Source organism: Phalacrocorax aristotelis, chromosome 14, assembly GCF_949628215.1.
Source record: "Phalacrocorax aristotelis chromosome 14, bGulAri2.1, whole genome shotgun sequence".
In the NCBI taxonomy this organism is placed as follows: domain Eukaryota; kingdom Metazoa; phylum Chordata; class Aves; order Suliformes; family Phalacrocoracidae; genus Phalacrocorax; species Phalacrocorax aristotelis.
In genome coordinates, this window is record NC_134289.1 from 8,133,323 (window position 1) to 8,158,959 (window position 25,637).

At 41.7% G+C, this 25,637-nt stretch overlaps 1 protein-coding gene and 1 long non-coding RNA gene across 9 annotated transcripts in view; one reads left to right on the forward strand and one right to left on the reverse strand.

Annotated features, from left to right (window-relative positions):
* Positions 1 to 25,637, forward strand: part of ANK3 (ankyrin 3) — a 375,938-nt gene that overhangs the window by 286,887 nt on the left and 63,414 nt on the right. For 3 of the 8 annotated variants that reach the window (XM_075109651.1, XM_075109649.1, XM_075109657.1), the window contains 8 exons: positions 3,414 to 3,512; positions 3,602 to 3,700; positions 4,108 to 4,203; positions 7,265 to 7,337; positions 7,544 to 7,606; positions 14,736 to 14,859; positions 17,795 to 17,897; positions 23,833 to 23,939. In XM_075109651.1, the coding sequence (XP_074965752.1) occupies positions 3,414 to 3,512; positions 3,602 to 3,700; positions 4,108 to 4,203; positions 7,265 to 7,337; positions 7,544 to 7,606; positions 14,736 to 14,859; positions 17,795 to 17,897; positions 23,833 to 23,939 (764 nt within the window). Of the gene's footprint in view, positions 1 to 3,413; positions 3,513 to 3,601; positions 3,701 to 4,107; positions 4,204 to 7,264; positions 7,338 to 7,543; positions 7,607 to 10,214; positions 10,554 to 12,950; positions 13,295 to 13,541; positions 13,743 to 14,735; positions 14,860 to 17,794; positions 17,898 to 23,832; positions 23,940 to 25,637 lie in introns of those variants that run through there. The other 5 variants (XM_075109653.1, XM_075109654.1, XM_075109652.1 and 2 more) reach the window with 4 other exon arrangements.
* Positions 12,009 to 14,469, reverse strand: LOC142064547 (uncharacterized). Its single transcript, XR_012663149.1, has 2 exons — positions 14,114 to 14,469; positions 12,009 to 12,141 (listed from the first exon to the last, which is right to left on the reverse strand). It is a non-coding gene; the product is annotated as an uncharacterized LOC142064547 (long non-coding RNA).

Here is a 25,637-nt window from a genome sequence, read left to right on the forward strand (position 1 = left end):
GACAAAGAGCATCAATAATGACTCCTCTAGCCATTTATGATGGTACCACATGTAAATTTTTGTATATACCATTTGCAGAAGGAAATTGATGTTGTACTGCAGTAAATATCAGGGGTTTGATAGCTGCTTCTTCAATACTCATTGTTACAGGCTGGAGAGAGGACCCTGTACAGATCACTTCAAAGGGAAAGTCAAGATCAGCTGGTCTTGGTTCTCTGATACACTCCAGATTTTAATGTTTTAGGGTTATTAGCGGGGGTTCCCAGCAGGTGGCCCTTGACTTTGGATTTCATCTCCCCAGTTGGTTTTATGATGTCTGATTTTTTGTTGACCTTGCAGGTCACGTTAAGAGGCCAGTATTTTGAAGGGGGAGAAGGGAATTAAGTTTTTGTATGAGGAGGTTTTGCAGCATTTTTTTTAACCAATATTTTGATAATTTGGCCATGTTTTAATCTGAGTTCATCTCTGGGCACGTAGGAGCAGGGGTCACAGAAGCTGCATTTGAGGTACACGGCTGTAAGTACACTCCACATTCTACTGAAGACTCAAGGCTCTGGCCAGCCTACGGAGACCTGTCAGATTCAGGCCCTGGGCACTCCTAGGAAGCTGTTAGGCAAACCCTAAACTAACAGTAACTGTAAAATGAGGTCCCAGTGTTCAGTTCTTGATGATTACATTTTAGATAGTGCTCAGGATCTTACCACGGTGTGTAACTATTCTGTGGGAAAAGTTCCCCGTAGTCATTTGGCATCTGATCCAATGTTCATATAAGTCAACGGAAAGTTTCGTTCTCCTGATGCCAATGGAATTTGGATCCAGCACTGTTTCTTGCAATGATTAACTCGTCCTGGTTGTCAAAGCTAGCAGTTTCTCTAGATCGCAAAGGGTATATAACTAACTGCAGAAAAAAATACACACCCTAATTTAAAATAACCGGCACAGCTACCATCTCCTAGCATGTGGTAATACAACTGAAATTAGGTAACCTTGTGTGAGGTAGTATCAGAGGCAAAGTGACATGAAGAAATTGGTGTGTCTAAACCCATGGACACTTGAAACTTCCCTCTAGTGGAAATAGTTCACGTTTGAGGTTTTCTGTTTCTTTTTTCTGAGCAGCTTTGACCTCGTGGTTGGAACATGTGGCATAGTGCTGGGTCCTGAGCCCCAGGCTGACCTTGGACTTGCTTTCTCAGTGCTTTTCAACAAGTTGTCTAACCTGGCCACAGCTCACTGACATGGATGTACAAATGAAGGATGACAGGCTGCAGCTTTTAACCTCCTGTGTGCCTCTACCTCTCGGGCACCAGCCTTTTCTTCTCAGAGCAGGAGAGCAAAGGTGCTTTTTCACCTTTAAACACTGATGAGAGCAGCAGGAGCCTGGTCAATACAAGACCAGCCCATCTTTCAGTGTTTCTACCCACAAGGTTGCCTTTGGATCTAGTTCCAGATCATTCAGTCCCAAGTAGTATATTTTCCCTCTGGCCATGTGGCTGCTTTGAACTCTACCAGCAGCCAAAACATTCACCATGGCCGTCTTTCTCCATATATATTATAACTGACCTTTCTGCCACTGGAATTAATAACCTTGGACAGCCTCACCTCTTACCTGTTTTCTGAGGGCAGAATTCTTGTAGATTAACAGCGGAGCACGTTTGCGGTGTATTTTACCATGTGTTTAGAGTGTTTGTGTTCCTCATATCAGACATGATTTTTACAGCCTAGCAATTGATTTTTCCGTGACAACTGGTAATGGAGCCAATGGGCCAATACCACCTTGGAAGCCCCACAGAGCAGCAAAAGGACATATTACATTGGCAGCGTAGTTTCATCCTGCTTGCAGAATGGTGAAGCCCCATGAGAACACTGGCTAAGATGACCCTTCTGGCATCTCAGAGCCTGTCAAGTGGGCCCATGAAACCTGACCTTTGAAGGGGAAAGGAATCCCAGTGACTCACCTCAAAAGAGGGGGGGAAGCCTATTAATCCATCTCTGTGAGCCAAGAAAAGCATCTGCTGGAAAGCCATCAAGCTATTAGTGCGTGGGGTGGTTTGGGGAAAGATGCCCTCTCTCCATGCCGTGGAGGAAAATAGCAAGTGTCCCATTTAGGGGCGGCCATCTCCCAAACTGTCCTTCGCGCAGCTCTAGATTCACTGCGTTTGTTAAGGAAGAAGAGGTAGTGTTGTCTTCCAGGGAAGATAAGGTAGGAAAAGATAATTACTTCAGGAAAGATAATCTAATTTCTAATATATTAAGCATCTCAAGTCCAACATTTTCGAAACTGCAAATAGTGTTCTCACGGACTAAGATTAGAAAAACAGCAGCAAGAGCAAGCTTTGTTCGTCTTTGTTTTGTTGCATTGTGTATTAAAAGTGAACTGTTGATTAAAGTGTTTATTACAATTAACAAGTTACAACATGCTGTTTGACTTATTTTAAATACGTGGGGTTTAAAGTGAGCGAGTTCAAAGTCAGCCTAGTGACTCCTGCTTTGCTACCAGGAGTAGTTTGTAAAAACGACTAGGAGTTTTTAAAAATCTTTTCAGGTTTTTAAGCTATATTCTTCTTGTACTAACTGGTTTTAGAAAAATTAACAAAATGTGTACACTTTACTATAAAAAGCCATTTAGTTGTGGTTAGAGCATTCAGTGGGGGAGTCCCAATGTTGACAAGCATTTTTAGTCTGTCCCACGACTAATGAAAAATAAGTAACAGGAACAAAAAGGATACATTCAACTATCTCGTCTTTGCAATTGCCAAGAAAGGGCAGTTTCTTCCAGTTTGCATAACACAAGGCCAGACACATGAAAAATTAGACCTTTCTGTCTTAAAGCCTCAATTTACCAGCTGGTGTTCCAGTTTCTGTAGGACTACATTGTTCTGGCAGAGCTGGCAAAACAGTTGCATTGTTTGAGATTTACCTTCTGGGTATTTCAGTCAGAATGGATGGGCTGCAAATTCCACTGTAGCTGAGGCAGCCCTCAGCACGCCTGTTTCTAGAAAGCTGTTATTACTTACTTATTTACTTATTTGTCTATTACCACACTGTAGGAGCACCAAGCATGCGAACCTCACTGTGCAAGGCATTATACACACGTTTCGTTAAAAAGGTGGGCTCTGCCCCAGAGAGCTGATAGTCTGGCCGTTGGAGAGGAAGGCAAACCTTTAATCAACATTGCATGTGTTGAAGATTACAGGAATACAAGGCATTCAGAGAGCTTCACAGAGAACAGGACTTCCATTGACATTCATGAAAGCGTGGGATTTTTTTTCCAAGGTTGGAAGATTTTTCACATAGGTCAAAGAAATAAAGCTTAACGGGATTTTTGCTGCTTCGTGTCTGGGGTTTGTTCTGTTTTGTTTTGTCGGGGGATGTGTGGGATATTCACATTTGCTAATTGCTTACGTTCATTCTAGATGGGATACACTCCTTTGCATGTTGGCTGCCACTACGGAAACATAAAAATTGTTAACTTCCTTCTGCAACACTCCGCAAAAGTTAATGCCAAAACGAAGGTGAGTTTTCCGCCTGTGCCTCACTCATTCTGAGGAGGTGGCTTGTGCGCCGTGCCCACTGCAGCCTTTCCCTTTCTCTGTGCCTGCAGAACGGGTACACGCCGCTGCACCAGGCTGCGCAGCAGGGGCACACCCACATCATCAACGTCCTGCTCCAGCACGGCGCGGCACCCAACGAGCTCACTGTGGTAAGTGCAGGGGGTCCGCCGTGAGGCCAACGCTTTCGCCTCGGGCTCAGTTGTCCCACCCCACATAACGCATTTAAGCAAGGGAAATGTGGAAAAAAATGTGTGTGGTGGGAGAGGAAAAGAGCAGTTGAACCCTGTTCCCCATCGCCCCCGCATCCTCTATGCCATCACCTCTTCCAAAACTAGAACAGCAAACATCTGAAAATCTTTTCATTTTCATCCCATTTCTGTAGACTTAAAAAATTTATGGTTATTTTTCCTACTACTCAAAATATATTTATTTCAATCACCAGCATGCAACCATTTATTTGACCTGTATTGTTCATTTTTCTACAGTTAATTAGCAGTTTCTACACTTAGCCTTGCTAACATTCAACTTTTTTTTATATAAATGTTTCAATTGCTAGAATGGAAACACTGCCCTCGCCATTGCTAAGCGACTTGGCTACATTTCAGTCGTTGACACATTGAAGGTGGTGACAGAAGAGACCATGACTACAATTGTAAGTACAGCTTAGTTCAGCAGTGAATGGAAGAATTTTTCCTAAGCCAGTGTATTCAGCTTTGTTTAGTTACATGTCTACTGAGGTTCCAGTTTAATTTCCACCTATTTCCTTTTAGCAGGATAAAGTGGATATTAAGTCAAATATGAGCAATATATTTTTAAGGTGGCAGACATTATCAGGATGTATGCAAAAAGAGTACCAACCGAGCAGAAAATGGACAGAGTAAATGACTAATAGTCACAGTGTTTTCTCTGCATATCTTGTTGTTTAGGGCACAAACCCCACGAATACAGGCTGGTTTGTAGTTGAAAAGATGTTGCTACAGAACTGTGTAAATAGAAGCTGCTTCTGCCTTTTGAGACAGTTTTCTAAGGGACTGGTGTATAATGGCTTGTATTTGGCCAAAGAAAACCTATTCCGAACTAAAAGGTGGTTGGTATTTACTTAAAAGCACCTCATTGCGTAGTTTCTGATGTCTTCTAAAGATGGTGAAAGGCTGTCTTCTGCAAGCAGCCACAGCCAGCTCCTGCAACCCCAGATATCCATTCGCTAACATATTCATGAACCCCAGCTTGCCTGTCTTGCCTCTCGGGACGGCTTATTGCAGCGTTAGCCAGGAGAGGTTAAAGGGACTAGCAATGGTCAGGTATGACCTGCTATCAGAAAAAATGGTGATTCACAGAATCCAAAATATTTTTCTCAGATTTCTGAGAAAGAATTTTGTTCATTAATGTTTTGCCAAATTGCTCTGTAAAGAAAACAGTTTTGTGAGATGAGGAGCTTCCACGTACCACCGTAGTAGTAAAGCCAATATTGGGTCTTAAGAACGTAAATCCAGAGCATTGGCTCCAAATTTCCTTTTTCCTTTCTGCAACCTTTTTTTTCTGATTAAAAAGAAAATAGAGAAGTATGTGCACATATGCATTTTGAGGCGTATCAGAGATGGAAAACAGTTACTGTGTGTTCCATATTTTGTCATCACCCATTTGTGTGGTCTAGCAGTGCAAGCAGGTGGTTGCAATACGATGAGCATTTGGGATGACAGGCAGATTTTAGCTCTGCTACTGCATGTGCCTTTTCCTCCTGTGACTTTCCTGGCTGTGGGCTGTAATTCAGTAGCCTGCAGAAAATCCACCACACAAAAGACAAATTTCAGAACAATAAGATATAAAGGAATATGCCAGAAAATAATCACAATTTTTTCCTACAGCTTCCCTCTAAGTTTTCTCAGGAGCATGTTTCTCTCTAGAAAGATTCCAAAATAGTTTTCCACAACCTGAAAAAATTGGAGATTATTATATGGGGTAGCATAAATTTGAACGATTGCCTAGTATACAGCCAGGTAGCTGCAGGAAAAGTAAAACCACGTATTTATGCTAAGAGCTCCCAATATCACAAGGTAATTCTTAGCTTCTAGAACCAAGAAGCTGGGGGAGTTCATGCTGCATAAGACGACCGATAATTTATGTTATGCAGATGAAGAATTGTAGAGAGATGGTGGGTCAGGCTGTGAATTATGCTAGAAGAAATGTTAGATGCTGAAAGGCCTGTATTACCCCAAATACCTAATCAAGAGAAGCCCAGAAATAATTTCCATTAAAATCAGAATATGCTGCTTATCAGTCACAAGTGTGTACTTGTCAGACTCTGGAAGTCTAGACAAGAAATGTGATTTACAGCTGAGGGTTTTAAAAACTCAGTTTGACTGCTGACACTTATTTTTTGGGGCTTGTGGCTAAACAACTCCCAAAGGTAAATTTAATGAAAAAAGAGATGAACAGAACTAATTTTACTACAATTTATACTCAAACACCAATAAAAAAATCCAGTAGTGCCTGAAAAAAAAAAGTCCTGTGATTTTGCTAGCTGAACGGCAATGTGTTAAGAAGCTTTGCAAGTAATGCCCACAAAATGAAATGATGTGAGGCTTTTTATAAGTTCTGTGATGTTTGAGCATGCAGGAGCTCTTCTGCCTCTCTCAAGTGATGGCAGTAGCACAAGAAACATGAACTGCCACATGAGTATTCATGAGGCCAGAGAAAAACTGAAATAGTTTAAAAGAAATGCAAGTGGAAAAGCTGTTTTGTCCTCCTGAACTTGTTAATGATTTCTTATTTGTATATGAAGGGTAAGAAGTAATGGCAGTTAAAATTAATATAATATAAAACCTCCATAAAGATGAGGGTGGGTTTTGGTGTGGGGTTTATATTTTGGCTTGTGGTTTGTTTGGGGTTTTTTTTCTCTTTTAATTCCACTACACTCCATGAATGGTAATTCTGCAGGGTCTCCTGCGTAGCCTAAAACTTTACCAGTGCTTGTTGTGTTGTACCCCAGCTGGAGAGCAAACTATGCACAGGTGTGTCATTCGTGGGATACACGGGTATTCTAGGAACGGATTTCAGGCATTCACAACAATCCTTTTTCGGCTTCTGATTTTTTCTATTTATATTGGTCTTTCGGTCTGAATCAATATAAACATCAGGATGAAAATGAACCAACCACTTCTGAGTGTCTTTCATGCACAAATTCCTTAAGCGGTATCATTTCGCCTGCATGTGGTTACAATTGTTCTCATTTGTGGGAAAACCACACAATTCATGCTGAGGCATCTCTGAAAAAATTCACATAGATTAAGCCTGCTCCCAAATTGCAGCATTTTTCTAACGACGAAGGAGAAAAACTTCCCTCGGAAAGTTTCATTTAAATAGAGATGACATATTCCTGCTCAAAATTTAGACTATTTGAAGAGCTGATATGAAACTCTTCTCAGTGTACTTGTTTCTTCTTTTGATATCGTCATCTTGTAGGTTTTCAGCTCATGCTTTTTCTGCTGTGAAACTGTGAATATAATATTGTCTAATTTTTATTGTTTGATGTAGTCTTTTTTAATGTATAGTTCAATCTATAAAAACAAAAGTGAAGAAGCAAAAAACCCACTAAATCTTGTTTTGCTAACTGCAGGTCAAAGTATGTCCTACCTTGCATTTGATTTTAAAAATAACTGTAATTTTAAGAACAATGATGCCTGCGATCTGAAATGATTTTTTTTTTTTGACAGACTGTTACAGAAAAGCACAAAATGAATGTACCCGAAACCATGAATGAAGTTCTTGATATGTCTGATGATGAAGGTATTAAAATATAAAACAAGCCTCTCAGTTATTTTTCAGTCTTTTGTTGTTGTAAGAAATGTTTGTTTGAAAAAAAAACCAACAAGCAAACAGCATTAGTTGGAAATGGTCTTTGCACATTTGTTATTGTTTTACATTGATTGTTTTGTTGACACATTGATAGTCTATGCTTTTATTTAATTATTTTGTTTATTTAAATCATGCAGTTCGTAAAGCCAATGCCCCTGAAATACTCAGTGATGCTGAATATTTATCAGATGTTGAAGAAGGTATTTGTGCACTTTTGTATTGCGGTGATATTTAACTTAATCCTCTTCCTTTTATTTCATCTGTCTGAAAATTAATTCTTTAATTTTTCTATTTATCCCACTAACAATAATTTCTGCTTTACAATTAAGAACGCTTTCAAAAAGTCTTTGAGCTATTGCTGATAATCCTCTAATTTTTTTCTGAATCTCTTACTACTAATTTTTTAATCAAATTACCTCCAGTTTCCTGGAATAGTCCTTTTGCTGTTGCTCCTATGAAATGGAGAATTGTTTTGTGATTGTAACTGAAAAATTAAATATCAGACAAAAGGGTCAAATATCAAAACACTTTAGAAGAAATAACTGATAGTGAAAGTGAACAGCAGAAGAAATGGATTTTTGGTTTGGTGTTTCTTTTTTAAATTCTGATGTGGATTAAGCGCTGAAATTGTTGATTTACATTAATAGTGGACTCTTAGCCTGGAAAGACATATTTTCAGGGTGAGTTTTTGGGGGGTTTTGTTTGTTTAATATATAATGTTTCGGTCATGATATTCAGTAAAACCACATCAGAGTACTTTTGTCCTGAATAAAGAGGATTCATGGACTCAACATGTTGGTGTTTGTTAGTACTAAGGAAGTACTTTGTAGCTGAGATTTCATCTGTATCATCCTGCAAAGTGATGTGAAATCTGTGAGAGTGGCAATAAAGCCCTCTGTTTTCAGGGCCTCTAATAACTCTGCTGAGCTATTTGTGCTAGCAACCTGCCCATCCCAGCTCACTCCTCCATGCTGGCCAGGCTCCTCATGGCTTCAGTGGTTCCCAAGTATTTAAAACTCCTTTGGCAACTGCTTCCCTCCCCTGTACCAGCATCCCCTGTTAGGTCAGACCTTTCCTGGTTTGGATGTGCAGGAGCCCATGTGAGTTTCACCAGGAACTGCAGGTTTCCAGAGGCCACGGCAGGATTAGGTTCCCAGGTGACATTCAGAAACAGAAAGGTCTTGAGTGGGTGAAGAAAATGACAGTGTCCCGAAGGCTTTTTTTGTGTGTGTTCCGATTCACTTGCATTAGAGCTGCAGTTTCTTCTTCCCTAATAGGAAACAAGTGACTGGATTCAATTATTTTTTGTGCTTCTTTAGTTAATCTCTCTTTTTCCTCCCTAGAGATAGATTTACTTTTAATTTTTATAGCATTTAAGCACTAAAGTGTAAAAGCTGTTTAGCTAAGTTCACTGTGTGCAGCTCTTGTTTAATTCGTGTATTGAGGCTTTTAGTTTGTGTTCAGTTTGTCATTGTGTTCCCATTGCTACAGCTCCAAATGGATAGTGTTCATACCCTATACCTGTGTTTTACAAATAACTCTTAGGCTATTGTACTGCTCAAAATAATGTATTGTTTTAACTGACTGAACACTGATGCATAATAGTGCTAGTTAATAGAGTGGTAACTACTGCTGTATCCCTCTGTGCAGCTTCATATGGAATCTGAATATTAGAACCAAAGATGTAAAATGTATCTTTTAATATAGAGGATCATTTATTAAGGCCGAATGCAACACCTGCAGGGTTGTGTGAGATCTGTGGAAGGTTTTTTCCTACTCACTAACTCTGTTTAACAAAATACAAACCAAAACTTAAGAATGCAGGTAATACGCTCAATTCCTTGCCTAGGGAGTGTTCTGCACCCGTGTTGTTACTAGGGGAGCTAAGAGACTGGTTTATGCATAACAAGGTCACTTTCAAACCTGAATTGAAAGGGACCTCTCAAACCAAATAAAAGGCATTTTATTAATCTATGCTGAAGCATTCTAGTGTGCAAGGCATGCAATGAGTTACTGGCTTTGAGGTCATCATCACTGGTCTGTCTCTCTTTCCTGACCTATCCATGCCTATCCCCATCCTCAGTGCTGATAGGGGATTTACATACAATGCATCCACTTACGCCAGTAGAAATAAATATGTTCAAGATGGTAATGCACTCTGACAAATCTCAGAGCCAGGGAGCTGATTTACGAGTGAGAGAAGGGTACAAATTTACCACCCAAATCTGAGCTCTCTCTCACTTGGCTAAGCTTCATGTCATCAGCCAAAACTCTTCAGTGAGAGAAACTTCTTTAATGATTTCTCAATATGCCACAATCCTCAAGGTTTCTCTCATAAGAGAAATTAAAGGCTTGGAAAGTAGAGTCTCAGAGCTCAGAGGCAAATGTCAGGAAGCTCTTTCCTTGCATTTATGTCTCGCTGTGCCCACTAAATAGTATTTACATGGAAATTGTGTGATTTCTCTTCCCTGCTGAGGACAGTTTGGTTTGGAGTCAGACTGGTTGAGAGGAGAGACCTTTTCTTCCTTTTCCTAGATTACTCTGGCAATTCTGCCCAAATGAGGTCGAGTGCTGGGAAACTGCTCCACCGCAAAAAAAAAATTTTTTTTTTTAAATATGTGAACATGATTTTGTGGGGAAAAAAATGAAGGCTGATCTTCATATGAGCAGAAAGTTTGTAGAAGAACACAGAGCCATTCCGATGCACACTGAACATGTGCTCTGCCTTTATTTTTAAAGAGATTGCAAATCTTATAAATGTGAAACCTGAGACTGCAAGAACCGGGTCTTTCCTCTTACTGTCTCCAGATGTGAGCCCGCACCCCACACCCTGCACAGCTGCTGGGAGCCCCAGTGGTGCACCCCGTGGCCATGGGGCTGGCGGGGAGCCAGGAATCAGCCATGCTAAAGCACAGTCCGAGCCATCTGCAGGAGGCCTGGAGGGAACCCCCTCGCATGCGCATCCTCGGAGCATCCCTCCGGGTGGGTGCAAAAGCTTCGGTCTGGTGGAGGAAGCTGAAGCCCTGCTGCGACTGCCACAACCCAGCGATGAGCTCTGTCACAGCACCCCCCTCCAAAAGGTGCCGCTGCTGTCCCAGGGGCGAAGGGTCAGCAAGCAACGGAAGCTGATACAAAGAGCGAGACTATGTGAGCAGTGAAGGGAAAAAAACCCAAACCAAAAAGCGGTTCAGGTGTTGAGAATTTAGACAGTCATTGTCAAGAAAGACTTATTGCTGAGCTTTTGAATTTTTTTTGTTTGGTCTTCAGTAGATAACAAACATTTAGGTGTAAATAAGGACATGGTTTTAAATCCATTTAATGGAGATTCCTCTCAGTAGGAGTAAGTATCATGCTAATCAAACCCTGGCAGATTAGACAGATGTCCTAACAGGACATGAGTGTGCACTGCCTGATCCCTGAGTGGGTGCTGAGGTGCAGCAGTTTAAGGGCATTTAAGACAGGTCAGGGCATCCCCTTGCATGAGAGTCTAATATTGATCTTTTTAGGAGGGGTCGATTTAGTATGTTTTTATGCTCAGAGTTTTCTGAGTTTCGTCTCCATAAAAATTTACAGATTCATAAAAGTTTCAGCGGTTTGGTATTGGCGTTTCTCCATACTTGTGTGAAACCAAAACCTTGGCTACTACGAGAAGCATCCTGCCCTTCCCTGTGGCTGTACCTCTTCTGCCATCAGGCAGCTCTGGACAGGCTGTGACGAGGGAGTGGCGAAAGCTTCGGGGATCTTTAGCAAAGCCAATGACAAATGCCCTTTTGGATCCCAGGCTATGATTAAATTGTGTTTGGGACTTTTCCCAAGCCACATGATGCTTTCTCTCATGCTGCCAGAGAGCCTGTATTTCTCACTGGCCTTTAAAAAGAGTGCTCTTGCAATTCCCAGCTGTAGGAGACACACTAAGGGACCAGAAAAATGGGGAAAACATAAGGTATGGAAAAGCTTTTTGGGGAGAAAAGAGCAAGTAGACTAGGACTGTCTATCCCAGAAAAAAGAAGCGCTGAATGAGGGATAGGTTAGAATGTATAAAATAGCAGGTAGCAAAATGAGCAGTGATGCTTGCTGCCTCTCCAGAAGTTCAAGAACAGGGAGCATCAGTGAAACCAGCAAGAGGCAGATTCAGCTTAAACTAAAAGGGCTGCTCATCCTGCAACAGGTAGTTGAATTGTGTGACCCCTTGGCACAAGTCCTCGGTGTGGGGAATGCAAAAAAAGTTTACATGAGTTCAAAGTTAAATTGGAAGAATTTAAAAAGAGGGAAAAAAACCCCAAAGTGTTCACGACTATACAAATCTCCTGTGGCTTTAGAAAATGTGTGGTCAGATCACTGCCAGCTAGAAAAGAGTCGCGGTGGACTTCCACTGTTTCATGTCCTTATATCCTCCTGCGAAGTCTGGCTGCTGTCAGAGGCAGGGCACACTAGGACTGACAGACCTTTGCTTTGACCTACTGCTGCTATTCCTTCTTGGATTTTGAAGTTTCCTATACTTGCGATAGCTATGTTTGCCCGCTGTTAGCAGGACATCATCTTTCTTCAATGCGTAATGTATTATGAAGGGAAGGATGGCAACTGCAGCAAAGCAATGCAGTATTCTTTCTTTGGTGTTTTTATTTTTTGCCTCACTTCTTGGGCATTTATCGTTTGCGTTCAGAGATGAATTTTGTCTTCACTTTTCCATGGGACGTCTCTCTGCAGGAATACAGTGTGCTGGGAGCAAAGTTACCTGAAACGCAGAGGATTAGGCTGTGACACCTAATTAAACAGAGCGGGTTTGCTGAAACGTGCACCACCCATTTTGCTCCAGCCTCCCACGATCACAAAACAATGTCTGGAATTCTTTGAAATTACCACTCCTAGATGCAGCTTTTCCTTTGATGAGAGCATTTCATCAGAGTAATCCTGCTCTGGCTGGATTAGCTGCAGAGCGGGATAACATCTAATGTATTTTGCAGCTCAACTGGAATAGCTTTTTATCATTCTCCACCTTGCCTTTGACAAATGACGCTCCTAAAGAAAATGCCTCGTCTGGTCCTTGCAGTGGCGCAGCGCTTGGCTTCAGGTGGTGTAGGGCAGAAGTTTCCAGATGTCACTGGTCCAGTTAGCAGTTTCTTAAAGTTGCCCGTACCTCTGACCCTCTGTGGGCCGCTCCATCACCTCCCAAGCTGCAGTCCTGTTTTTTTCCTCAAGCACCTGAATTTGCTCTCTGGACACAAGCACCCCACAGCTGGCGGGCAGAGAGGGAGCGGGGCGGAGGGCAGCAGGTCCGCACCCACCGAGCAGCAGCCGGGTCCCCGGGCCCGAGCCCCCCGGGTCGGGCCTGAGCCCCGCGGGGTCCCGGGGCGGGCGGGGGGCGGCCCCAGCCCCGGGCGGAGCCCAGCGCCCGGCCCCGCGCTCCCGGCTCAGCCCCGGTATCGAGTTACAGAAAAACTACACCCTCGCAGCACCCCTATTTACATACAAATAACTGGAGTGCCTGCATTTATGTCACCATTCCAGGGGCTTGCCAAGGGAGGCTGTAATCCAATCAGCAGAAGCTTTAAAGGGATGTCTGCAGAGTGATTAAAAGGGATTTTGTTTTTTTAAAACTCCAGTCATTATTTTTCATTTTGTTTCATATTTTGCAAAGAACTTTGGTCCGAGTTGAGAGGACAAAGATGCACATGTCCTAAAATACATGCGAAGAGGTCGCGATGTTGAGAAGATCTCAGTTGTTGTGTGGAAAGCGAATATGACCCACAGGGATTAGTTTGCTTGTGCTGGTTTGGAGATTAACCCTAAATCACTGCTTAAGGACTAATAGGACTAATAGGAATTCTTGGAAACATCAGGGAAAAAAGTCTTATAGACCAGACTGGTGAAAATGGCTTTCCAAAACAGTAAGACTTTTTAAAGTTTAACTTTAATATATGCTGTTTCTGTTTCTGGGTTTTTGGGGTTTGTGTGATTTTTTTTTTAATTGTTTTTTGTTGTGGGTTTTTTTTAATGCTCTCTGGTATGTTATGAACCTTTTAGCCTTCAAAGTGTTACTGAAAATACTGGTTGTTGCTGGGCTGGAGGAGAAAGTTGGTCTGTTTGTTTGCCGTTTGCAAAGCAGTAGCTGAAGGGGTATTTTTAGAATTGATTGTTAGTTTAAAACCAGAGCTCGCCTGTGGTTTCCTGAGTTAAGTGAATGGAAACTAGTCTGAACTCCTTGAATGAAAGCGGGAAACGCGCGGCCGGGGCTGCGGAGCCGCTTACCTTCCCGAACACGCTGCTCAGCTTCTCTGTTGTGCAACTTACACACCTCAAAGGCGTTCACAACAAAGGAGGAGAGCGTGGAGGCAGGCAAGTAACGAGCTCCCGGGAGCCCGCTCTGCTCCGGGGCGGTGAGGGGTCGGGGTCGGGGGGAGGTGGGGGGGGGGACGCTCCTGCAGCCGCAAAAGGCATATTTTGGACTTGCTCTGTCACTGCAGGAATGTAGCTTTGCATGATGTAATGGTATGCAAATGCTGCTAGCGAGGGCGAGCTCCGCCGTTAACCCTTTGCGGCATCTGCCCTCTTCTCCGAAGACTTAACCTTCCTTCCTTCCATTTCTTGTAATAAAAAAACACCCCCATAGCATCTACTTTGGGCTTCGGGGCCGGGCTTTGTCCGGCGCCGGAGCCCAGCCCTGGCCCCGCCAGGGGCGCTTCATGGGAGCTTCATAAAGCACTTACCTTCAGCAAATCGGCCTGGGAGCGGGAAGCTGTTCATTAAAAAAAAACCAAACACCAAACTCCCCTTTTCATTCAAGCTTCCAACAGTTACTGGGAAACACCTCCGCTGGAAGGCGGGCCTCTTCTTTTACTCGGCGTCCATTCAAGCTTGCTGTGCTTTTCAGTACGGGTGGGCAACCAGGCTGCCCCTCCCGGCCAAGGACTTCGTTGGTGGCGGTGGTTTTGTTTGCCTGGGGTTTTTTGCATACAGTATAACCTAACCGTAGGTTGTCGGGTCCTGCTTTTTGGTAAAGAAAGCAAAAGCGAGCGCAATGGTGCAAAGTGCAGAACCACCCTTTTTGCTCGCTTAAACGATTGGGCAAAAGTCATCCCTCGTACAATTTTATTGGATTTACGTCAAGGTGGGGTTTTGCTTCTTATGTTTGCCCTCAATAAAATAATTTTCGCAGGCCAGTTCAGAAGGTGGATAATTGACACGATACATGGAAAGAGCCTTAGGGAAAGTGGGGTGATGGGATTGATTCCTTGCTGGCGAGCAGAGACGGGCGTTATGACTTACTAAGCACACAAACGTTTACAATTCACGTAGCTTCTGATTTCAGCCTGGCTTTTGTACTGGCAGGTGAGGATGCAATGACAGGTGATACGGACAAATACCTCGGGCCCCAGGACCTGAAAGAGTTGGGGGATGATTCTTTGCCTGCTGAAGGATACATGGGCTTTAGCCTGGGAGCCCGCTCGGCCAGGTATCGTATTTGCTCTTTCTCGTGTTTGCGCGTCACCGCAGTTACAAGTTTTTACAAACCAAGCGCGCGCTTTCACACGAGGCTGGAGTCTATTTCAAAACAAAGTGGAGGGGGTGTACTTCCGTGCTATGATAATGCTGCGCCTTTAAAGCATCTGTTCATTGCAGTTTTATTTCGTACTCTTTATTCATGTTGGCTGTTTATGGCAATGACGCAGAAAATTAACTATTCACTTTTTCTGGTGTCTGCTCACGCTCTGAACTCCTCCAAGGCCTCTCTTTGCTAGCAGTTCGCAACTGGTCTAGAAACTAACCTAGAACAGCCAGCAAAACCAGGTTTCTTTTCACTGCTGCTGGTCAGATTGATGCTCACGTTTGAGTATTCCTTAATGGACTAATTTAGCTGAAGAACGTAAATGCCAGAAAAACTGAATGACAACCATTTTGCTGTTTTGGTCCTTTTTTTTCTTTAAAGGTGCTAGTGAGTAATCCAACTGATAGCCAATATTAAAGGAAAATGCTCCCAAGAATAAAAAAAGCAGGTGTACCCTAAATTTGTTGTAGGGTTTCATTTGACAGGGAGCGGATTACATGTTACAGAAAACAGGCCAAAGTTTCTGTGAACCCAATAAAATGTTGTAAACTTAATATAATATCTGACTAATGTTGATGTCAACTCGGGCGTTTCTAGATCAGCATTTTACGTTTCATTTTTGAACCTTGCTAAAGCCCGCATTGTGCATTGCTCAAAACAATTAAAGGTCTATGAGCAGAGATTATGTCCATAGTTGTGGATTTGCAATGTATTTACTGACAGTTGAATCGTACAGAAGCTAATAATTAAACCTCATAAGCAGGCGCCCTGAGGACTTTTTCCTATGCTGTAGTTTAGAGATCTGTTTTTAAAAGTGAGTTTATTGTCTAACAGTGAATGGCAGCTCCCATAAGGTAAAGCTTCGATGTCTACCCTTTGGTCTTGTTTGTTATGGCTGCATTAGAAATGCAAGCACGCAGTGCGAATTTGCTCTTTAGTAGTGCCCAGCCACGTTTTGCTTCACTTACGATTTTTAGGTAAGTTGATAAGTATTTATGTAATAACACATTCACAAGGAATGCCAAAATGCATTTAAATAGGCCATTAACTAGAAAATCAGCAAAATAGATCTGAAGGGAGAATTTTGTCTTTGTAAACTTAATTTAAAAAGCTGATGTGCTGCTTTTAAACACAAGTTGGCAGGAGCAAGGTCATCATACCGCACTGTCAGATGTGGCCAGGTCTGAAGTGCTGCGGTGATGGTGGAGGCGGAGGGCACTTTGCGTACAGAGCTGGGCACTGATTTACAAGACACCTTTTGCTCATTACAGCACTCTTCCCGCACATGTCTAGATTCTCACTGTGCAAGTGGGAGAGCAGAATTTCAGTCAAGATCTGTTAGGTAGATCTGAGGGTTCAACCTCATTATATCTTTTTTTGAGAGAGAGATCTAATAGTCCCATGCTTCTGACTTTAGCAGTGCCATTACTATTTGTTGCTGCGTAACTCATTTTTTACATTGCGCATGTTATGCTCAGAGGAGACAAATACAGCGTTTTTCCTGTGAAGTATTTTATTTAGCAAAAAGTATTCTGTGGATGTATCTGACTGCTGATTCTGAGTGTAACATTAAGAAATAAACACATTAGATATATAAGCCATCCAGCCATAACATCTTGCTTTTCCCGTCTGATTCTTTGCTTTCTATTTCTCCTGTTTCTTTTCCACTGTAAATTGCTTTAGTCCAAAAGTCAGGTAAGAAGGCATGGCATCGTGTTACATCTTTCTGCTGCTGCCATTGCTCATCTTCATTTTATTCAGCATTGGAAAGTGACATGCTTTTATCTTGGGGTGGGTGGGCGCGCTCAGCCTTAGAGAATATCTGTGTGTTATAACAAATATAACTTGGTTTCTCTATGCCCTTTATCGTGTAAAAGCCTGCTTTAACATATGCCTACAGTGTGTAATTAAGATCCCTGTTCTGCTTCCAGCACAAAGAGGAACGTGTGCTAAGGGACTAGAAAAGTTCGGTTAACAACTACAAAATGCATGAAACAAGTTGTAGAGTTTTGAGTCTGAAAAGTGTTTCTAGTCCAAAAGTGTAATATGTTGTTGGATGTTGCTTTTTATTAATTCACATTTTTTAGTACTTTATTTTTTTGTCACGTAGCAAGCATGTTTAGGCCTGCAGCATGTTTTTAGCACATACCATAATGTATCTTCCAGGGTTAAGTGTAACACACCCCTACGTTGATTTAATTGCAACATATTCAGAGTGATCATAGTTATTTCTAAATAGTCTAACGTGCACAAAATAACCCCCACAGCATTAGAATCTGTATTTAATAATCAATAAGCAAATTTCTTCCTCCTTTCATTTCAAAATTATTGTCTTTTTTTCTAATTAAAGGAATAACTGGGGTGTTTGTAACAAAGCCAGAAGTGGTTCAGCCACAGAGAGAATGACAACACATAAAATTTGCTCTTAGTTAAACCTGCTTCAGCAATCTGAGCCATCTGGGCAGGCTCTGTAACCTACCCACGGCTCCCCTAGGACTTGCCCTCATGGGTCTTCTTTCAGGATTAGGGTATGAGGACATTTATCAAAGTTCATTTAAATACTCAAATACACTTTTCTGGATTTATTCTAAAGCCATGGCATTACTGCCAAACCAGTAAACCTCTGCTGTGATTTTGCTAATGTATATTGTAGGGAAAGGGATGTTTAACTGCAGTCATATACTTATTATTCCATTTTTTCCCTTGTATTTATTTCAGATATTATGTATATTTTGCCATCTTATGCTATCCCTGGAAGTTGCATGTATTAATTTTTTAATTTTTATTTTTTCTTCATCTCATTGTCATCTGCACTTTCTATGATAAATGGTAAATACAACAGCCTCCGCTCCTTCAGTTCGGATAGGTCCTACACGCTGAACAGAAGTTCTTATGCCCGGGACAGCATGATGATTGAAGAACTACTGGTACCAGCAAAGGATCAGGTGCGTGCTGTGTCTCTGCCACCAGGTATTCGTGCTTCATAATTATAGGGGGTGACACTCTGCAGCACACAGCCATGCTTGCATGGATTATTGCTACTCTCTTAAATGTTGAAAAGGGAGAAGAAAGGAGCTGAGAGAAATAGTGGGTTTACTACATAGTGGTTTTGATCCTGCAAGAGGCAGGGTGATGGGGTCCCAAACCGAAAGAGTCTTTAAGGGACCAGTTATGTTTCTGAATATGAGGTTGTCCATTGAAGTCCGTGGGAGCATCTGTGAGCTTAGTGTTACGTGTATCCTTAGAGCGCTTTGATAAACTAGGAGCAATGTGTTTTACACTAAGCAACCTTTGCCTGTACTGTATGGCCTGGGGATTACATTCGCCTGTTCTGTCCACGTGGAGGGGACTCCCAACTGCTGTCCTTGTTTTTCAACCCTTGGGAAGAATTTGGCCTTGTAAAGATTAAGCTATTATGCACTAACCAGTTTATGTCTCTTCCAAACATTTGTGCAATGACTAATGCAACAAAAGCACAATCTTTTGACCTGATTATAGCGTGGGAAAGTCTAAAAGCTAACGCTGGAGATGATAGGGTTCTGTATGCTCTGTTTGTGAGTTCCTCAGCATTTTGCTTGGTAGACTTGCTTCAGGTTTTCAAATCTAACTGAATTACTCCAGAGTTTCTGGGTACACAGAAGCCAGTGATCTGCTAGGAAGCTGAATAAAAATTCACATAGAAATCTTTCCTTGGGAATTAAAGGACTGTGGAGTGGAGCTGTTGTTTATGTTCTGGAAGAGCGTAAGGTAGATTGTAATGAAACGGAGGTTTTCTGCTGCTGTTTTCACAGAGGTACCTCTCAGCAGCAGCGAGAATTCCTGCACAGGGGTTTTTGATCTCAGAGGATGCTTTTGTGGGAGAAAGGGGTCCACAGGGCAGGACTCAAGCATTTTAAACCTTGATTGTATTAGTCTGTAAATTCCAATGTAGTATAAATTATCCAGTTTTACTACAGCTTTTGCACACAGTTCTGGTAGAATTATGACAATGGCAGAAATTGGATTCTGTCTTTAGCAACTGAATGTTTATTATTATGTTGTTACCTTCAGGTGAAGTGCTGAAAACCTCCAATAACCTTGATTTGCAGCAGCCAGCTAGGGAGAGTTTCTGAATGTTGCATAGCAGTATTTTTGTTGCTTTTGTTTGTTTTGAAGTCAGAAAATAAAATCTGCAACTACTGGCACTAGGAACAAGAAATTATATTTCAGGGCTGAGAGCCTAAAGTTACTCTGACACTTCCTACTCCTAAGCCTTCATTAAGTCATCTTGATATGACGGAAATATCAGAGAAGTGGAAAGCTCTTCAGTCTGAGAACATATTACGTTGTTTCATGATTCTGGCCATTTTTGTGATTACCGTCAAAGTAGATGGCATTGATTTAGCAGCTAGGTTGCATTTGATCAAATAACAAGACTTAAAACCAGCACTGTGCCGAATTACTCCTAAAGACCATTGTTCAAAGTGTGCACCATTAACCTGCCTTGTATTACAAAATTCCATTAGAAAAATAACACGTCTGTACGTGGAGGTATTGCAGTGGCACCACATCATGTACAGGACCTCTACTTTAGGGCAAACTTCATGTTCTCTACAAGTGGTCGTGGACACCTCTGCTTTCTGGAGGATCTCTTGCAGTGCCAGCTCTTGAGCTGAGAAGGCAACAGATATGAAAACCTTCTAGTGCTGGTGCTGAGCAGTAGTGTAGGCTGTTTTCATTGCATTTATAATCTTCAGATTTTTGAGATTCCAGTTTTTATCCAGCAAGATTGTGCAATTATTGCAGTTCAGCACTGGTCCAAATTTGTCATGTAAAATGAAGCCAGGCTGGAGGCCTGGCTGACAGTCTAGTTATAAATGTTATTCTAATCTTAATCCTCCAGACAAACTTCAAGTTTCTCAAGTCTAGGAGGGGATCGGGAATGGTGAAGGCAGTAGTAGGAAAAAAAAGTCAGTCCTGTCTTGAGAGGTTAGTAAAACCATGAACCCTGTTTGTTCTTCAACAAATGACAGTAAAGCAACAAACTACCTCCATGAAAAAGGGAGCCCAGCTAAAATTTTCTGCTATGGCTTCTGCAAACCTCAAAGTCCTGACGAACAGTATATCCAGCCTCTGGAATTCCTGTGTTCTTCAGCCCAGCCCAAACCTATGGCGGGAAGCTTTACAGCTCTCTGGCTGCAGCGGGAGGAGTACACTTGGGAGATGGAGAATACCCCTGCCTCTCTTCTTCCCATCCCTCCCTCTGTACATTTCTGGGCTTCTAGATAATCTCTGCTATGGCAGGCAAAAAAACCCACCTTGTGTTCCAACAATAGAATCCCCAGGAGCGAAGGTCATTGTGGGTCAAAACTAACATCCTAAAAGTCCATCTGGGAACTGGTAGGAGTTAAGGCTGTTTTGGGGTATCACACTTCCTTGAAGGAGGGAGCCATTGCCTACTTGCATATTCCATTTCTCTTCTTTTATAAAGCTCAGACCTGTCTGGAGATCATGGCAACAGCAAAGTGTCAGAGTAAAGGGAATTAATTTTATCACAAATGTAAGTATATAAAAGAGTAAAGGGTGTTTGTTAAACTCTTGATCAGGTTAAAATAGAAGATCCCATGTCCGCCCCTCCCCAAGATCACTAGGAGATTTGGGGGTCTAAAAAGAGTCAAACGATGAAGTTTGAAACCAGTCTTTTACTGAGCCTGACTGCCAGCATGACACTTTAGGCATTAGAGGAGACTTTTTAATAATTCCCTGAGAAGTCGAGATATTCTCCGTTCCTTTCAGTCAGTGCTTTATTGATGACCCTGTTCAATGGGGAAGTCTGAGTCCAGGCCATATTGTGCCTCAGAACCTGGCTGGAGCACAGTTAAAATTTGTGTGTCCTGGTGTGTTTCCGTGGATACAACAACTTAAACCAAATCCGAACAACTTTCTCCATGGACTAATTTACATTAGTCTCTGAATTTAATCAGCCAAAGGCAGGATGAATCAGGCTGTCCGTTACATAGCAGCTTGCTGAATCTTTTCTGTTTGGATAAATTCATCTGGGAGGAAGCATAAATTTTTCTGCTCGCTGAACTCTGATATTGCACAGCCTGGATACTCAGTTATGCAATGGGCAGGATCCTTGCCAGCAGAACCACCAGTATTTTTATACATGCATTTACATCTAATGATGCCACGCCCGTTAGCAATGCGTATTTAATCTCCCTCAGTCCAGGGAGTGAACACTGGCACCTGACCAAACACAGGATGAATCCTGTGATTTGATGTCACTGATGATGTACCATCTTCTGGACTGCTTACATTGCAACTTACGCAGGAAGATTTTTTTTTGCCTGCCCGGAAAATCCAGCACCTCAACAGACTGACAAAATGAGAACAACAGATGTGTGCTGTGTGTAAGATGCATGTGTCCAGCTTCTCCTACTCTGCTTCTCTGCCAAAATTATTGGCTGCAGGCTTTGTGCTTTTGCTGGCTGTAAATATGTCCAAAAGATTTGTTTGAGTGCGCTTGGTCAGAAAGGAATGCGTCAAAAAATATGCTCACCTGATATGCAGACAGTATCTCAGGACAAAGGAGCAGACCAAGGAACCCTGTGTATGCATGTAAGCAAACCGACACCAGCTTGGTGAGCACAGCAGCACCTCTATCTAGCGTAGATTATTTTAGAGTGGTGGTATTTCCGTGGAAATCATGTGGCCCTACGTGTAGTTTTCTGTATGACACTGCTGAAGGAACTTCTGCATTTTTGTTCTGTCATAGCAAACACAATCCCACGCTTGTTTGTTGATGTGTGTGTCCTGGTGCGTGCCTGGACCTCAGGGCAGTGACACTTCTATGGCTTAGCAGGCGTTTGAGTGACAAACACTAAAATGTGGTGTTACGTTTCTTTGTTTTGTCCTATTTTTAATGATAATGTAAATCACTGAGCAAAGGAATACATTTATTTTTGTTTATCTAAATTTTTACAGCTTCTGAGACCAGCTGTCTGGATCTTACACTGTTTGATATCAAAAGCGATAACGTACTCAGTGTGAGCTCTTACGAAGTAAGATCTCTTGGAATGGCAGAAATCCACAGCGACAGCTTGCCTACCAAAACTGCGGGCTCTTCAGGGAAATGTAGGAGATTCCCCAGTTGTTCTATTGGAAAGAGTTAGAAAACCGTCTTTATTAAACTAAATCATGATACGTTTTTCAAAATGGTGCTAATTAAAGCCACTGCCATTGCTTAATTGCCACTGCTTTAATGGCATTAATTTTATCTTTTAAGTCTGAGGGTGTATTTTGGGGTTTAACATATGCAGGTTTGTCCCTTGTTGTTGTTGTCTGTGCTTGAACCATCAGGCCTGAAGTACATATCTCACAGCAAAAAGTTTAATGAAAGATCCTAATAAAAGACTTAAGGTAGCAAAAGAAGGAAGCATCAAGCCACGTGCCACAGTGTTGGACAGATGACAGAGCAAAGTGCACCCTGCAGATGTTTCTATTGATTGGCAGTAAATTATAACGTGGGTGTTTTTTGGAAGGAAACCTGGGATGCTCATCTAAAGTTTAAAAAAAAAAAAAAATCTCTAAAGAGAGAAGTTTTTTAGAAACCCCAGAGTGGTAGGAGGGTTGCAGGTTCCGGCCAACAACAGAGCGCTATCTGCTTGCTTATCTCGTGGAAGCTTCTCAACAGAAATACTTCTGTGTGTCACTGCTAATGCTGATATTACCATTCAAAAGAATTCATTTGCACTACCTCTATGTGCCAGTACATAACAAAAAAAAAAAAGGTGGAAATAATAAAACTTGCCTGTGTAGAAGTATGTGCTTGGCTCAGGTTTGACTTGAACTCACAGAATTTAATTTGAAAACAGCCTACAAGGTTTTAGTCTTCACAGGCTCCGTTCTCTCTAGATGTATTTGCCTGTAAGCAGAAAACAACCTACTCAGAGGAAACACTGACGTTTTTAACACCATCTTGGGTGAAGACTGTGTGTTTTGCATGACAGCTTCTTGACTTAGTTTTATTGATGTAACTTCTGACAGTGCTTCTTAAATTGTCTAGAAGCTTTCCTATCGCCCTGGAAATATGGGCATACAGTATTTCAAGATTTCATTTGTTTAACTTCATTGGAAAAAAAGAAACAAAGAAAAAAATAGGATATCTTACTAGAACGGCTTTGCTACACAGATAAGAGGATTTATAGTGTGAGACCTTGTTGTGGGGCACAGGACGCGTGAGCGTGCGCAGGTCCATGGGCAGCAGCGAGAAACAAACTACGCCTCAGTGTCTGTCAGACGGGGCAGTTAATTATAGCACCTGTGTGCCAGCGCCTCACAGGGTTAAAGCTATTTTTACAGAGGTGAGTAGGGACAGTGGCACTCCAGAAGACAGTGCTCATGTTGGTTGTATGTGTATAAAGACAAACTAAAGCCTCCTCCCATCGGGAGCTTGGTCATGCGTTCACAGCTTCAGTTAAACTCTCAGTGAAGTTATTCACAGGTTCTGCTTGAACAAGGATCTAATGGCATGTTCTGTGGGGGAATATTATACTGCCTGTCTATACGGTGTCTGATTGCAGTACAAATGGTAATATTTTTTTCAATCCTTTTAACGTTGCACATGTAAGTAAAGAATAGGGGAGAGGCATAGCTGTAACTGAAGGAAGTGGGAAAAGCAGGCAGAAAGACAGTTTGAAGAGATGTAAGATTAATTTGTCTGTGGATTCCATGTTTTTGTTATGGGATTTCCAGTAATTTAACACCTGGGATATCAGCACTGCTATGTGGAAAGGGTCCAGGTCTAAATGTAATAGAATTATATTAACAAGCTTGTATTTGAGTGTTTTTCACATTAATTTTAGGTTTCAATTTATCTTTTTTTATTATGTTTTTAAGCACCTGACGTTTCAGAGGGAGTTTGACTCTGATTCTCTCAGACACTATAGCTGGGCTGCAGACACCTTGGACAATGTTAACCTTGTTTCAAGTCCCATCCATTCTGGGTAGGTCACTTAACAGATTTCCTTTACCTTTAAATGTGGAAATGTATTGTTAGCTCAAGAATACAGACTGCTGTAATGGCTGATAACATGCCTGTTCCTGCTCCGGTTGAAGCCAGTGGCAAAATTCACACTGACTTAAGTGAGGGTGCTTAATAACAGGAGTCAGTCTAAATTCTTGCATATCGAACCAAAAACTTGCTTCTGCACTTAATTTTCTAAATGCAAAAACACTGTAATCCCACAGGCTTCTCTTTAATAGTCCTGGTTTGCTTTTTCTATTGCTTATGCTTTGCTTTTAAATGTCATAAGGTGCTTTTGTTTGAATGGTATTAAATTGTTTGGAATACAAAATCAGAGATATAGTGTTATGCCTTCTGTTCTTTCATAGAGGAAAAAATGAGGAGCTTGAATTTAAATTTTTATATTATTTATACCTCAAAAATCCTGCATCTTCACCAATATCTGTAGTTTGACTTTAGTGGTACTCTTCATTTACTTACGAGTCATCATTGTAGTTGTGATGCTTCTTGACAGTACCACATAGTCTTGATTTAAATGCAATAGTAGCAATGTTTGAATGCATATTTTAAAAATATACAAATAAATGTGTAACTGAAAGGAATCATTGTATGTGAGATTGTCTAGTATAAATATTTGTTGTTTAATTTTCAAGGTCAGGACATAAAATTTCATACCGTTTTTAATTTACTTCTCCATTTTGTGACTAATTACATTCTTATAATGAAAATGAGTGCAGCACATACCAAAAGATTTCAGTTCCAAAATAGCAGCAAGTCCCACAAATCTAAAGCTACGGTCCCACAATACGTGTAAGCCCCTGCTGCTGCTGAGCAGAACTATACAACAGTGGATTTTTGGGTCCTGAGCTGAGAAACACTGCATATGGTCAATGCTAGAGTTGAAATTTCAAGAATTGCATTATGAAAAGCTGAAGTCTGCTGGTTAATGCAGAAAGGTATGTCAGCAAAGGACCTCAGAGAGCTGGTTGTCCATCCGTTTGCGTTACAGCAGGATAAAATGTAGTCAAGCCACTCCTGAAATATGTTTAATTTCTCCATAGTCAATAAAAATAAGAGCTTCTGTAGTCCCCCAGCTTCAGTATTTCAGTATCCCTCGTTACAATATTTCTTCCCCAGATATTCAACTTAAAATTTCTTTCCTGCAGATTAAGCCTATTTCTTGTCATATTCATAGTAGTCCTGGAGAACAATATCTTACTAGTGCCTTAACAGTGGCTTATATGTTGGAAGACATGTAATCCTCTCTTTTATAGACTAAAATGCCCCAGATGCCCCTAGGTGGTGCTTTCCGCGTTTCAGCGCATTCTTGCTGCGGTCCCCTGGCTCTCCTCTCTTCAATGCTAGCTTATTTCTAGAACCGTTTGGGCTCCAAACTCCCAAAGACATGCCACCAGTACTGGCTAGGGCAGCATCGCTACCTCTGTGCTCTGACATGGGGCACACCTAATCTTAAGCAATCCCACAGTGAGAATTACCGTTCTGGTAACTGCAGGTTCTATTGACAGATGTTTGTGATCTGCTACAATTTCTTGGTTCTCTTCTGAAATTCTGCAGTCTGCTGGTTTTTTCTGTTTTGTGCTTGTGTGTGTTTTCTTCCCTCTGTTTGCATTTGCCTTTACTGTCCTTCAGTTTGTTGGTTCGAGACCCTGTTTCCATC